Raw genomic sequence first — 14089 nt, 5'->3', positions numbered from 1 at the left:
CCAGCCATATCGTGATGGAAGCATTGCCTCCTCTCACGCGAATTTCTCGCATTCATTCTCAGTTACCCCCCACCAAACTTACCGCACACTTTAGCAGTGTTGCCAAGTTGGGCTATTTCCGTGTGTAGTTTTTATGTCTGCAAGTAGAAGTGACCCCAATAACGTTATATCTAGCCCCTGGCATGCGAACTGTCCCAGGGGACCCTGGACCACAAAACCAGTCATAAGGGTCCATTTTTTAAGGATAGGACAGAGGATAGATTTGTTATTATAGGACAATATTGACTCAGATCTGAGGGTGCAAAAAATATAAATATTGAGAAAATATTGTCCAAATGAAGTTCTTAGCAATGCATATTACTAATTAAAAAATAAGTTTCGATATATTTACGGTAGTAAATTTACAAAATATCTTCATGGAACATGATCTTTACTTAATATCCTAATGATGTTTGGCATTAAAAAAATGATCATTTTGACCCATACAATGTATTGTTGGCTATTGCTATATATATACCCGTGCTGCTTATGACTGGTTTTGTGGTCCAGGGTCACACACACACACACATATGTTGGGTTTACATGTTTTATGGGGACATTCCATAGGCGTAATGGTTTTTATACTGTACAAACCGTATTTCCTATCACCCTACACCTACCCTACACCTAAACCTAGCCCTCACAGGAGACTGTGCACACTTTTACTTTCTCAAAAAAACTCATTCTGCATGATTTATAAGCCTGTTTCCTCATGGGGACCTCACAAATGTCCCCACAAGGTCAAAATTTACTGGTATTACTATCCTTGTGGGGACATTTGGTCCCCATAACGTGATAAATACCAGGTGCACACACACACACACACACACACACACACACACATAACACTTTTCCATGACTTATTCATTTGTTCCCTCATTGTAGTTAAAACTGCAGGCACTCTGTATGTATAGAATCCACGTGTATACCATGTCTCCATTTGCATGTATACAATGCAAATAATCTAAGATTTTGCTGCAAAAATATAAATATGCTCTGTACACTGCCTATTACAGTATAAAATCACTACACCAGAATATTGTGTTACAGCCATATATGCTTTTTGTCTCTGTTTTGTTCTATTCTTTTGAACAAGGAAACATTATACAGAGGTAAAAGCACAGAATTCCCATCAGGATGTGTTTCTCAGGCGCTGGGCCAGGAGGAAGAGTTAAGATTACAGTCCAAAAAGTCCTAGATCTGTGAATGAAGGGGAATCCCAAAACAAATCGCAAGGCGGTGGATTTCGTAACTCGCAGTCTTTCCTGACCCTAATCGCTTTTGTGGCCTACCACTGTTATGTTTGGCAATTATTTCCAGTTGAGCAAAGTCGAATTGCGAAAACAGTGAATGACCAAAATGTCCAGCTATATATTTTAATATTCTGAGTGATGTAGGCCAACGTGCCCGGACAGGATAGTTTTAGTCATGGCAGTCTACTATGACTGCATGTCTCAGTACGGCCTCACAGACAGACTTGCTCTCACACGCACATTTTTCGAGCATGATCCAAGCGTCTGTCATCATCAATGAGTCTGAACCAGGCTCCGGTCATCTGTGACATCATCACAGGACTTTTCCTGTAGCGTGAGCGCTATTGTTATTGTTCCATGACCCCTAACCCATTCAAACCTATCGATGCTGAGTGACGTTTTGTGTTCTAAAAGTGTTACACTTCCATTCCTTTTTTTATTTCCAACAATAGACTTTGTGCTATAAAAAGCTGTGATTCAGAGGTGTCAGCCAGCAGCTTTCATGTGTATGAATATGAAGAGCTTTCCGCTCACTATAGTTAATAGATTCCAGGTGTTTTTTATGCTTCCACAGCATATATGAATGCTTGATTCTGTTTGGCTGAACAATGCTATTTCAAAGAGCTGTACAGTGAGCACAGTAAAAGTAAAAGAAATACTATAACAAAGCAAAGTTAATAATAAGGGAATAAGAATTGAAATGCACTCTTGATAAACTTTTTCTTAACATGATGCATGTGATTTCTTCTTCGTCCTCCCATGCCTTTTTTTACCATATATATCATCTACTTCAAATTATGAGTCTTACTTCTCGTAGATGGAAATATACAAATATGGTCTCTTACTTAGGTGCAATTCGCCAGTCACTGTCTGTAAAATTATGATGTTCCTCTGATGCACAAATACACCGACATCATCACAAAGAGCTGAGAGGGGAGGGAGTGTGATTTCCGTTTTCGTCACACCTCTGATCTGCTTGCCAATGACTAATGGAATGTGAAGAATGTTGCAGACGGACGGACAGAGAGAGTGAGAGAGCGATTAAAGGAGTGACTGAAAGTGAGAGTGAGAAGAAAAAGTTATTTATTTTCCAAAGTATTTATGAATAGACGTCACTAATCTTCAACCTACGTAAAATACACAAACATGCATAATACACAAACACAAGGGGTTTAATATTGTGGTAGCGAAAGATGAAGATAAATGCTTCTGTACTAACCCAGGGAATTTTGTAACCCACTTTCAGTGTCTGTGTTTGTCTTTGTGTGTGTGTGCAAATGGAAAACGTGTTGAAAGTGTTACAACTCTTCCTGTCTGCCAAGATCTAATCTTTTTTCTAATAATTTTTACATGTACACTGGCCGGTCATGCTTTTAAAGGAGCATTTTCTGCTGATCAAGGCTGCGTTTATTTGATGCAAAATACAGAAAAAAAACAGTAATGCTGTGAAATATTATTGCAATTTTAATTAGTGGTTTTCCAATTTAATATACTTTAAAATAGAATTTATAGCATCATTACTCCAGTCTTTAGTGTCACAGGATTCTTCAGAAATTATTCCAATATGCTGGTTTATTATCAACGTTGGAAACAGTTGTGCTGCTTAATAATTTTTTTGGAACCTGTGATACTTTTTTTTCAGTATTCTTTGATGAATAAAATGTTAAAAAGTACAGCATTTATTTAAAATAGAAATCTTTTGTAACAATATACTCTGCCGTTTAAAGTTTGGGGTCTGTACATTTTTTCTTTCTTTATTTGTTTGAAAGAAATTAGCACTTTTATTCGGCAAGGATGTGTTAAATTGTTAAAAATTGATAGTAAAGACTTATATTGTTAGAAAAGATTTCTATTTTGAGTAAATGCTGTTCTTTTTTAACATTTTATTCATCAATGAATCCTGAAAAAAGTAACACGTTCCAAAAAAAAAAAAAAAAAAAAATTAAACAGCACAGCTGTTTCCAACACTGATAATAAATTAGCATATTAGAAAGATTTCTGAAGGATCTTGTGACACTGAAGACTGGAGTAATGGCTGATGAAATTTCAGCTTTGCATCACAGAAATAAATCATATTTTAGATTACATTAAAATAGAAAACTGTCATTTTAAATTGCAATATTATTTTTAAGAAAAAATCAGTTTTCAATTTTATTGATCAAATAAATGGAATTTTAATGAGCATAAGAGACTTTAAAAAACATTTAAAATCTTACTGATCCCATACTTTATATTTATAGGATATTATACCTACTCTTAAAAGGTTTAGGGGTCGGTATTGTAAATATTTTTGAAAGAAGTCTCTTATGCTCAACAATGCTGCATTTATGTAATCAAAATGACAGTAAAACAGCAATATTGTGAAAAATTATTACTATATATTATTTAATAATGTAATGTATTCCTGTGATGACAAAGCTTTTCAGCAGGCATTGCACCAGTCTTCGGATTTTTTACAGAAATCATTTTAATATGCTGATTTGGTGCTCAACTTTCTTATTATCAATTATTATCAGTTTCTTATTTTTATCAGTTATTATCAATGTTGAAAAGAACAGCGTTTATTTGAAACAGAAATCTTTTGTAACATTATTTTGATCAATGTAATGCAGCCTAGCTGAATAAAAGTATTAATTTCTCAGATTAAAAAAAAAAAAACTCTTTCTGCAATTCAGATTATACCAGTTCTATCGTTTTTATTTGATTAATTATTTGGACTTTTGTAATTTCATTCAAAAGTAGAGATATGAAACAAAAATGCTGGGGAAAATGGCTTGAGACATGCAGGCCTCAGGACAGATTGGAACCTTCTAGGTCACAACTCCTACTTGGGATGAGGTTTACCAAAATTTCTGTTTTCATAGTCATCTTCAGTTCTGCTGGCCCTTGTCTGCAGCAAAGAGAAAGATACATCACATATCACTTATTATAAAACACTCTACTTAGTGCATGTAATGCTTATACATTTTTAAAAAGATAAAATGCAGTACAAATGCACACACACATAAAAGTCAACAAATACTTTTTTGATTAGAAAATTTATCTTTGCTGCAAGGACATTTTAGTACATATTTGACGCAAAAATGATGTGACGCAAAAATGATATGTCAAATGACGACATTCTGGCATCTTCAATACGGTTTCTAATGAAACTGTGGTAAGGCAGCTTGTGTCATTGCAATTCATATGAAATCAGGACAAATTTCTCCCCTCTATCTTGAAAGCACACACACCAAAGCAAAAGTTTTTGCACATGCAGCATGTCAGTAGAGCATCTAGTGATCAGCATATCAGTCTTTAATATGCTTGCACAATTCCTGTTTACTAAGAAATAATTATTATCTACTTCCTGCCTCAGGAAATTGATAACCACTGAGCCAGTTGATTTAACGGTTGATTGAATTATGTCATGGAAAAAAGCCTCATAGTATCTAAACCCAACTTACATGGAATATAACTGCTGTTTTCCAGAGAAATAAGAAATACAACTGTATTGAATGCATTTTTCAAAGTACATTTGCATGCCAACATGCACAAGCAAGTTAGTAAAGAAAAGAACATTTTTCCGATGATTTACTTACCCTCAAGCCATCCTAGATGTATATGACCAGAGGTCGCGTTAAGCGGAAATTCTCAGTCATTGACGGAAAAATCTAAAGGCTGTCCATCATTTTGACAGATTACACTGATGGTGATCTATTGTAAAATTGTAGGTGTAATTCCCACCCCTGCCCAGCTGGTGGTGAGCGCGCTTCAGTCTGGCAGCAGAGCACGGGATACAGAACAAAAATAAAATTATCACAAATGTTTTCTTATGCGTTTGACTACGCACAGGCGAGTACACAGAAACTACGAAGATTTATCATGCCACATTAAATAGCGCCAAAACGGTATTTATTGCTTGAATTTACTAAGGAAATGGACAGAATTTGAAATCTGACACTTTGTTTCATATCAAAAGTAACACAATGCCTAGCCTGTTGTTATTTATTGGAAGGAAGACACAGTATGTACTGTTCATTCATCAGCTAAAAACAGCATAGACCAAGAGATTGATTGTGATTTAAGAATCGATATTGGTTCATTAATATGAGAATCTATTAATAGCGAGAAATCTATTTTTTTTTACCCAGCCCTAGCGTATTTCATTGTTTTTAAACACTGCGCTGTCGTACTGTATGTTCATGATTAAAAATGAAAATGTGAACAAAAATAAAAGCAATTAAATATGTTATTCTAATTAAAATATGAAAATTAAAATAACGGTTAATAATAGATTACGACAGAATTTTTACGACCCTGTCCGTCCAAATGATGGACAATGTTGAAGTCTAGTGCAACCTCTGTATATGACTTTCTTCTTTCAGACAAACACAATCAGAGTTAAATTAAAAAATGTTCCAAGCTTTATAATAACAGTGACAAGTGGTCCAGATTTTGAAGCAAAATAAAGCCACTCTCGTGTACGACAGGTGGCGGAAGAGATTACGGTTTATGAAGTTGTAAATATGGATAGTGTTCTTCGCCTCAGGAGGCTTTTATTAAACCCCCTGGCTGTGTGGAGTACTTTTTATGATGGATAGACGCACTTTATTTTGCTTCAAAATCTCCCATTCACTGCCATTATAAAGCTTGGAAGTGCCAGGACATTTTATTTTTTAATATAATGCCGATTGTATTTGTCTGAAAGAAGAAAGTCATATACACCTAGGATGGCTTGAGGGTGATTAAATCATGGGGTAGTTTTCATTTTTGGGTGAACGATCCCTTTAAATAAAAGAATGTTGTTTTCTGTGTGTGGTTTAACAAAATAACCTTATATACTACATTTTGAAAAGGAGCTAATTTCTGCATATTGACTTAATGTGTACTATGAACAGAGCAAATATGTGTATGAGAACACTGACCTGTATTTCATTGTACACCGAGTCACTGGTCCCGTGGAGGGTGGCGTAGGCTATGGGTTCTTGTGAATTTTCAAATGCCTAACAGCAAAAAAGACAAATACTGAACAACTGAAGTGTTTAAAAATACAAATATCTGTCATTGGTGAATTTGTTTCATATGATCATTTTAAATAATAAATCTTGCACACACTAGTTTGTGCTCTACTAAAAGCAAAGTTTGTACTGTGATATGCTACTTATGTGTTCTAAATATGTTAGGATAATTTATGATGGTGTCATACTTACTTGAAGTCTTTTTAACAGGCTGAAAAGAGAAGAAGAAGAAAAAGAATGCTTATAAATTAAGTAACAATGAAAAAAAAATATTGACATTTTTGTTGAAACTTAAAATACATCCAAACAAGTGTTGTAATTTTTATAATGCACGTATGATAAGAGTTAAATGAAATGTTTTCTACTAGGTCAATAAACCTGAGGAAATTAGATGCTAAACAGTTTAGCCTCATTAGCCCCATTCTGGTCAATGATGGTAACTACATCATCAGGATACAGGTTTTTCTTTATTGGTGGTCATTCAAAATTACTTGTTTATTCTGATTAACTATTTTTTTAAGAAGCAACAATTAAATCACAAATTTGTGGAACATGTACTCTCCTTCAGGCCATACAAGATGTAGATAAGGTTGTTCTTAATCCAAGCAGATTTGAAGGGTTTTAACATTACTTGCTCACCAATAGATCCTCTGCAGTGAATGGGTGCCGTCAGAATTAGAGTCCAAACAGCTGACAGTGTGTTTTTAATAAACAAATCCATCAAGACATTTTAACCTTGTGAATTATGGACTCATATTTTGGCCAGAAGCAATGGTTTAAAGTTAAAACACCTTAATGATAGATTTCTTTTACTTCACAAGATGTTAACTGATGGACTGGAGTGTGAATTTCATGTGATTACTGTAAAGTTTTTATCAGATGTTTGGACTCTCATTCTGATGGCACCCATTCACTACATTGGTGAGCAAGTGACATAATACTAAAAAAGGAAAATAAATGTCTGTACATTACAACTGATATTCTTACACCAAATTATGTTTAAAAACAGGCTAAACATCACGTTATGGATGTCAAACATCTTGCAGTTCGTAATCAATTCTCAAAACCCACCTTTTGTATTTGACCAAATCCACTGCAGTGATGAAAATTAAGAAAAGTGCCAGAAGTCCACATATAATGTACGGTGTAATGGAGCACTGGCAACCTGAATCAAACAGCAACAGAAAAAACTGTAACTGGTTTTACATCACTACATTATGACACACAAACACATATATGATATTTACTTGCATACCACTAAAAGAACACCCAAAGAGATACATAACTCAAGTTCACATAAAACGCATTGCGTTCCACACTGCAGTTACAAATGGTCTGAGAATGAACATTCTGAAGGTTAGCAAGTTTACACATCAACTAATTACCCACTGATACTCTTACGAATGTATTTTGATGTGGTTTTGATAGTTTCCGAATTTAATTGCTTGTTTACACCAGGAACTGACAGTGTGTCCAGTTACTGCCCCCTATTCAGCCACATCAACACTGCCAACAATTTTTCCAAAGAGTCTGTCTGCCATGAATCACCTTCGTCATTAGTCAAGGATAGATTAAATCACGGTTCTAAAGTGATTATGGGTCAGTGACACATAAAGATGTCCAAGATGATGAAAAGAAGCACACATTACGCTCCTAGACATGTAAAAAGCAAACAAAAAAAGTTTTGATTTAACGTCAAGTGGCGTGAGCAAGTAAAAAGCATATTTTCTTACCCCGTGATTTGAACGCACATGAGTGTACACCCAGTAATCATTTTTTCCCGTAGCTACTCACCGGAATTCTCCATTGCTCATGTTATGGTTTGACATTTTGTGTCTTGTGTTTGATATTCAGTCAACTTTTTTTTTATCTACAGCAGCTTACTGATAAATGATATGATAAAACAGTTGTATCGCTACAAAAAAAGACGGAAAACACACTACAAACTTTGCACGGACTCAAATGAATCGTGAATCGTTTTCAAAGGCGTAAATGAATCGGACTTCCCATGTTTCGTATGAGAAAGAGTATATACTACGTAAGTATATTTAACTATATTTGATTATTACCTCAGATCGTTCAGTTTTATCACACTACTAGCTACTTGTTAAAAAAATAGCGTGTTTGCAAATATTGAAAACATGTAGTTTCTGCTAACAGAAAGATATTTACTATTTATGTCCACAGTGACAGGCCTCGACTGGTCGGTCCCATGGCTGTTGTAGACCTTGCAGACATACAGACCCTGAACGGTACTTCTGGCTATCATTGTTAGAGTCTGTCCTTGATTTTGAAATTCTAGCTTTCCAGATCCACTATCTTTGTACCACTCATAGCGCTGGACGGCAGGGTTGGCATCGCTATGACAGCTCAGCATCACCACATTGCCTTCAGATGCTGGATCCGATGGACTAACCAGGGCTATGGTGTTTTTGGGAGCATCTGAAAAGAGAAGTTTGACCAGTTTCATCTGGAACATAATACTTGCTTAGACACTTTTACATAATGGGGTCCAAAAGATTGTCTTTGGATCATTATTTTTAAATGATGCTGAACATTATCATCAGGTTTTACACAAACAAACAAAGACAAATCACTACAACATTCTGAAATTCAAGGTAATTTTTAAAGAGATTTTTAGTCCAAAAATGAAAATTTTGCCATTAATTACGAACCCAAATCCGTAAGACCTTTGCTCATCTTTGGAAAACAAATTAAAATATTTTTGATGACATCTGAGAGTTTTCTGACCCTGCATAGACAGCAATACAACTGGCACGTTCAAGGCCCAGAAAGGTAGTAAGGACATCATTAAAATAGTCCAATATAATGTTATGAAGCTATGAGAATACATTTTTAAGAAAACAAAACGTGGTAGTTGTGTTGCTGTCTATGCAGGATCAGAAAGCCCTCAGATTTCATGAAAAATATCTTAATTTGTGTTCCAAAGATGAAAAGTCACACAGGTTTGGAACGACATGAGGGTGAGTAATGACAGAATTTTCATTTTTGGGAGAACTATTCCTTTAAGTTAACTTTTTCTTTCAATAAAAATATGTTATTTATTACATTTTATTGAATAGAAAAAGTTACTGCATGTACTTTTGGACCCCACCATATGTCAAAACGTTAAAAACACTGATTTTGGTACTGTAGAGTACTACAGTATAGTACTCATAATAATATTCACTCATAACTGATTTTGTGCTTTATGATTGCTTGCTTTCTCTGTTTCACATACACAACACTCTAAGAGTAATGTTGGTTTCAGCTGATCTTATGGCACCGTAGGAGTACAAAAGAGAGCAGGAGATTTTCAGGTGGTCGATTAGAGGAGTCACATTGAATGTCTGAGAGGAGACCAACACTGTTTGTCCGAATTCACCCTCCTTAAGAAAAACAAAGCAAGTTCAAGATGCAGAACTGTGTCGTTTACAAACATCATGATTTGCCTCGTGCTACTTTTTAACCTGTAGGGCTGGTGTGAGCTGTTCTCCAAGCTGTGGGTTCCAGTTCATCAGAGGTTGGATTGAGGGACATATGATCACAGTGGAACAGGCTAGTGTCAATCTGGTGCCCTCTAAAACTTCCATCACCTGAACATATGGGCTCAAGATAGGCGGGGGAATGTCTTTTAATTGAGAAGAGTGTAAACACATTAGTATGTTCACCAGACCCATACAGAAAAACATATGCATATGTATGCCTATATTTTATAAAAAAGGATTCCAACCTTTATGGACTGTGATGTTTACTCCTTGCTGAAATGTGTACTTGAGAGGTTCAGGACCCTGAAGTCTAAAGAATAATGTGTCACTGAATCCAGCAGGAACGTTGTGAAACATAGTCGTGCAATTTTTCTCTAAGATGTTGCCAATCACATTTCCTTTTAGAGAAGACTGCACTGTACTTTGTGAACTAAGCACGTTTGGCCCGTCTATGCTTGTTATTTTCCAAATTGCCTCAACAGATTCGTTTAGGGATGGTTTGAATGAGTCGGGGATCTCAAACTGACATGGAATTATAACACAGAAGCCATTTATCGCATCTATTTTCATAGGCATCCTTATTAGCCATTTGCCATTGGCAGCACCTGCATACATAGAAACACACAGGGCATGTTCTACATTAGTTTAATGCAGTACATAATTGAGGCCCGCATATGCCAAAGCATACAAGTGCTTAACTTGACTTAACGTGACGTGGCTTAACAATGCGATGAATCCCTAGCTATCATAAAAACCAAGACACTCATATATTCAGTTCATGGATTAATTTAAGACTAATGTTTCCACAAAATAAAATCACTCACCTCTCAAAATACAGATTATTACCACCAGGACTTTTAATCCACTCATGCTGCTGAGATCTGGATAAAATACATGATCATTTATAGTCAAACAGATGTTTTTATGTCCAGGAAAACTGAATCTAAGAAACTGAAGTTATTAAATAAACTCTACATTACTTAATTTTTGTTTATAATCAAAAATAATCAGAAACTTTTACCTGATGTGGAGCTGTCAGATGTTCGCCTAGGAACTTAACAAATGAAATAAAAGAGGAACACTGGAAAAACTTTCCAGTTTCATAAGCTGTTTTGTAAAAAAAAGAACTTTGCTATTACAAAAACATTTCTTCTTTTTAAGGTCAAATGTGTTTAACAATAATTTTATGTACAAAATACCTAATCAGCCTTTTTTAAGGCTTTGTAAGGCACGGCACCACAAAAGGATAGTGTAAAAACTTAATTTTAATAAATACATTTCACCACTGACTTAGGCACAGTACTTGTATTTGCATGGTTTTGTATTACAAGTTTTCTAAAATGTTATGTTGAAGTATGCAAATGATCTAATTAAGTATCAAGAAATCTGATAAGGTTAGATTTTGAATTCTTGTTTCTTTTTGTTAATATTTTAAAGATATGTATTTTTTTACATAGGGGATTTTGGATATCTCTTTTTTATCAATCACGTGAATGATATACAAACAAACCCCCTGCAAAACCTTCAGAATATAGATAGGAATAAAACTAGAAGTAAAAGCACATTTTCTGTACACCAATACATATACATATGCACATGTACATATATTTACATGACATTAAGCTTAAACTGTGAAGACATTTGACATTTGATTTGACATTTGGTCATTTATGTTACATTTTGTACATTTCACTTTGCGTAAATCAATTAATTTTGACCTTAAACCAAATGTGACCCTGGACCACAAAACCAGTCTTAAGTCGCTGGGGTATATTTGTAGCAATAGCCAAAAATACATTGTATAGGTCAAAATTATTGATTTTTCTTTTATGGCAAAAATCATTAGGATATTAAGTAAAGATCATGTTCCATGAAGATATTTTGTAAAATTCCTGCTGTAAATGTATGAAAACTTAATTTTTGATTAGTCATATACATTGTTAAGAACATTATTTGAAGAACTTTAAAGGCAATTTTCTCAATATTTTGATTTTTTGCACCCTCAGAATCCTGATTTTCAAATAGTCGTATCTCAGCCAAATATTGTCCATCCTAACAAACCATACATCAGTGGAAAGCTTATATATTCAGCTTTCGTCTGATCTCAATTTTGAAAAAATGACCCTTATGGCTGGTTTTGTGGTCCAGGGTCACAAATGATTGTCAGACCACGGGTTGTGAATTTTTATTCTGTAATACTGTATCTCAGCAGTAGATGGCAGCACAAACCAACATGTAACATGTAACGTTTATCAGTTTAAACGAGTTAAGAATAACCCGCTTTCACCAAAAACAAACGCGTAACAACAAAATATCACAATCGTTTTTCAGTGACCTGATACTAATGATTCTAATGCCATAACAAATTGATTCCCGTGAATGTTGATAAGTATTAAATATAAACATAAACAGCATTCAACCATTAATATCTGATATGAGGTTGGAAACCACTTTAAACCATTTTCCTTTTAACTGATAACTTGACTGAAAACAAAAACCATGTGGAATTAGTATCAAGAGATGTAGACAAAACACATAAAATAGGGCACATTGACAAAGACATGGAAATGATATGCAAATATTGGTGTATGCTAAATAGACCACAAGATCTTGAATAGATAGGGTTGAATACAGCGACTACGTGGCCACGTTCACACTGTCACCTTTTGGGACTGACAACCGCATTTATTTACAGGTGTGAGTCTCGAAATGTCCCGTTCACACAGCAGTTTACAGTCGCTTTTGTAATATTGTCTGTATGAACGTGCAACAGGAGTCAAGCCGGTATTCCTTACCAGTAACCATAGCAACACAGACCAAAGCAATATCAAAGATGGGGAAACTGAAAGTATTACCGGTTTCTGACGCAATATAAATCCAATTTAGCCGCGAGTTCATCCATTAAATCATCATTAACCGACAGCAGCCTTTAAATTTGAGTGGAGAGAGGAGCATTTGAGCTGCGCGAAGAACGTAAAACTGAACGGAGGGAGCGACTCCAGTGGAGACTGGATATAAAACTTTAAGATGACACACAGCTCATTTCTCCGTCACTGTAAGTTACCAAAACCACAAATTAAAGCACGCAGCACACGGTAGACCCGCGTTTGTGCGGCAGAGCGGCTCCTCGCGCACTGTATGACGTGACAGACTAGTTGTCCAGTCCTGTTCCGTCCACACAGCGCGTGTGTTCCAAGAATGCGGTTGTGAGTCCTGAAAATGTACGGGTGTGAGTTCGGTTATCCACCTTATTTTTCCCATTTGTAAATTTTTTGTGTCTGGCTTCCGGTCTCATTCACTTCCAGCTATTTTAGCTGCACAAAAAGCTCGTTTTTGCTGCTTGATATTGCAAACTGGTGTGTCTTACCATATTATTTTCATGTATTATCTTAATTATTAAAACACTGGGTTTTAGTGCAAACTGTTTTACCGTTTACTGCACTTAGATATTCTTCTCGTTATTTCCCTATGGCGGCCCTTACGAAAAAGAAGTTTATTGAAGTGTGCTATTAGTATACTTCTTTTAAAATAATAAAAAAAAAAAGATAGTATACTTTCAGTCTACTTTTTATGTACTTCTCAGAAATGTGCTTTATATACTTATCAGAAATATACTTAAAATTACATTTAAGTATACTTGATTTATACTTAGAAAAAGTATTTGAGCTATACTTGTGCTCTGAGAATCTGTTTTCATTGTTATACATGAGAGATGCTATTACATATCTTCTGTACAAAATTTCCAAAACACAAGCGAAGAAGACACAAAAACATTTGCTTCCACAATGTAAAAAATGCAAATACATATTTTCCATTTTACGAAACATTTTGTCTCCAATACTAAAAAATGTTATTTTTTTAAAACTAAAAACCCTTGTCAGACCAATAAAATTACACTAATGTTGTCCCAACTAGTCAAACACAGCTGTCTGAGCAAAGCATTTCATATTGTTGAAATTTTAAGGCTTTGTAAGTTCCCAGCATGCATTGCAGCATGAATAAATTATCCAGTTACTGTTATAGGATTATTGTTTTGCTGTTTGCTGACTTCATTTAAATTTTTTTTGTTGTTTTGTCATTATTGTTAGTTATTTGTTGTACTGTGACGTACAGATGTAATCTTTTTAATATTTGGCTGATTGCCACCGTTCTTGAGGTTTGTGTATCTAGTTTTGAGGCCTAGATACTTTCAATCAATTATGTTAATTCCCTGGATATCTTAATCTTGTAAAATGCTTTACGAACAAAGACAATGTTGTCTACATATTAGACTAAATTATTCATAATGTTTATTATGATTAGATATTCA

The 14089-nt window shown here is 34.9% G+C and overlaps 1 protein-coding gene across 1 annotated transcript; it reads right to left on the bottom strand.

The window, feature by feature from the left end:
* Positions 1–3968: 3968 nt before the first annotated feature.
* On the bottom strand, positions 3969–10941 carry si:ch211-171h4.5 (myelin-associated glycoprotein). The gene is made up of 10 exons (XM_051135981.1): positions 10802–10941; positions 10605–10661; positions 10026–10385; positions 9763–9923; positions 9534–9681; positions 8465–8734; positions 7364–7457; positions 6485–6503; positions 6200–6277; positions 3969–4182 (listed from the first exon to the last, which is right to left on the bottom strand). The coding sequence occupies exons 2-10, from the start codon at positions 10648–10650 to the stop codon at positions 4117–4119; spliced, it is 1242 nt and encodes a 413-aa protein (XP_050991938.1). The 5' UTR covers positions 10651–10661; positions 10802–10941; the 3' UTR covers positions 3969–4116.
* Between the last annotated feature and the right edge of the window lie 3148 nt (positions 10942–14089).

This window comes from Labeo rohita, chromosome 19, assembly GCF_022985175.1.
Source record: "Labeo rohita strain BAU-BD-2019 chromosome 19, IGBB_LRoh.1.0, whole genome shotgun sequence".
Taxonomy (NCBI): Eukaryota; Metazoa; Chordata; class Actinopteri; order Cypriniformes; family Cyprinidae; genus Labeo; species Labeo rohita.
Note: the sequence above shows the minus strand (reverse complement) of the source record. Positions and strands in the feature narration are given on the sequence as shown.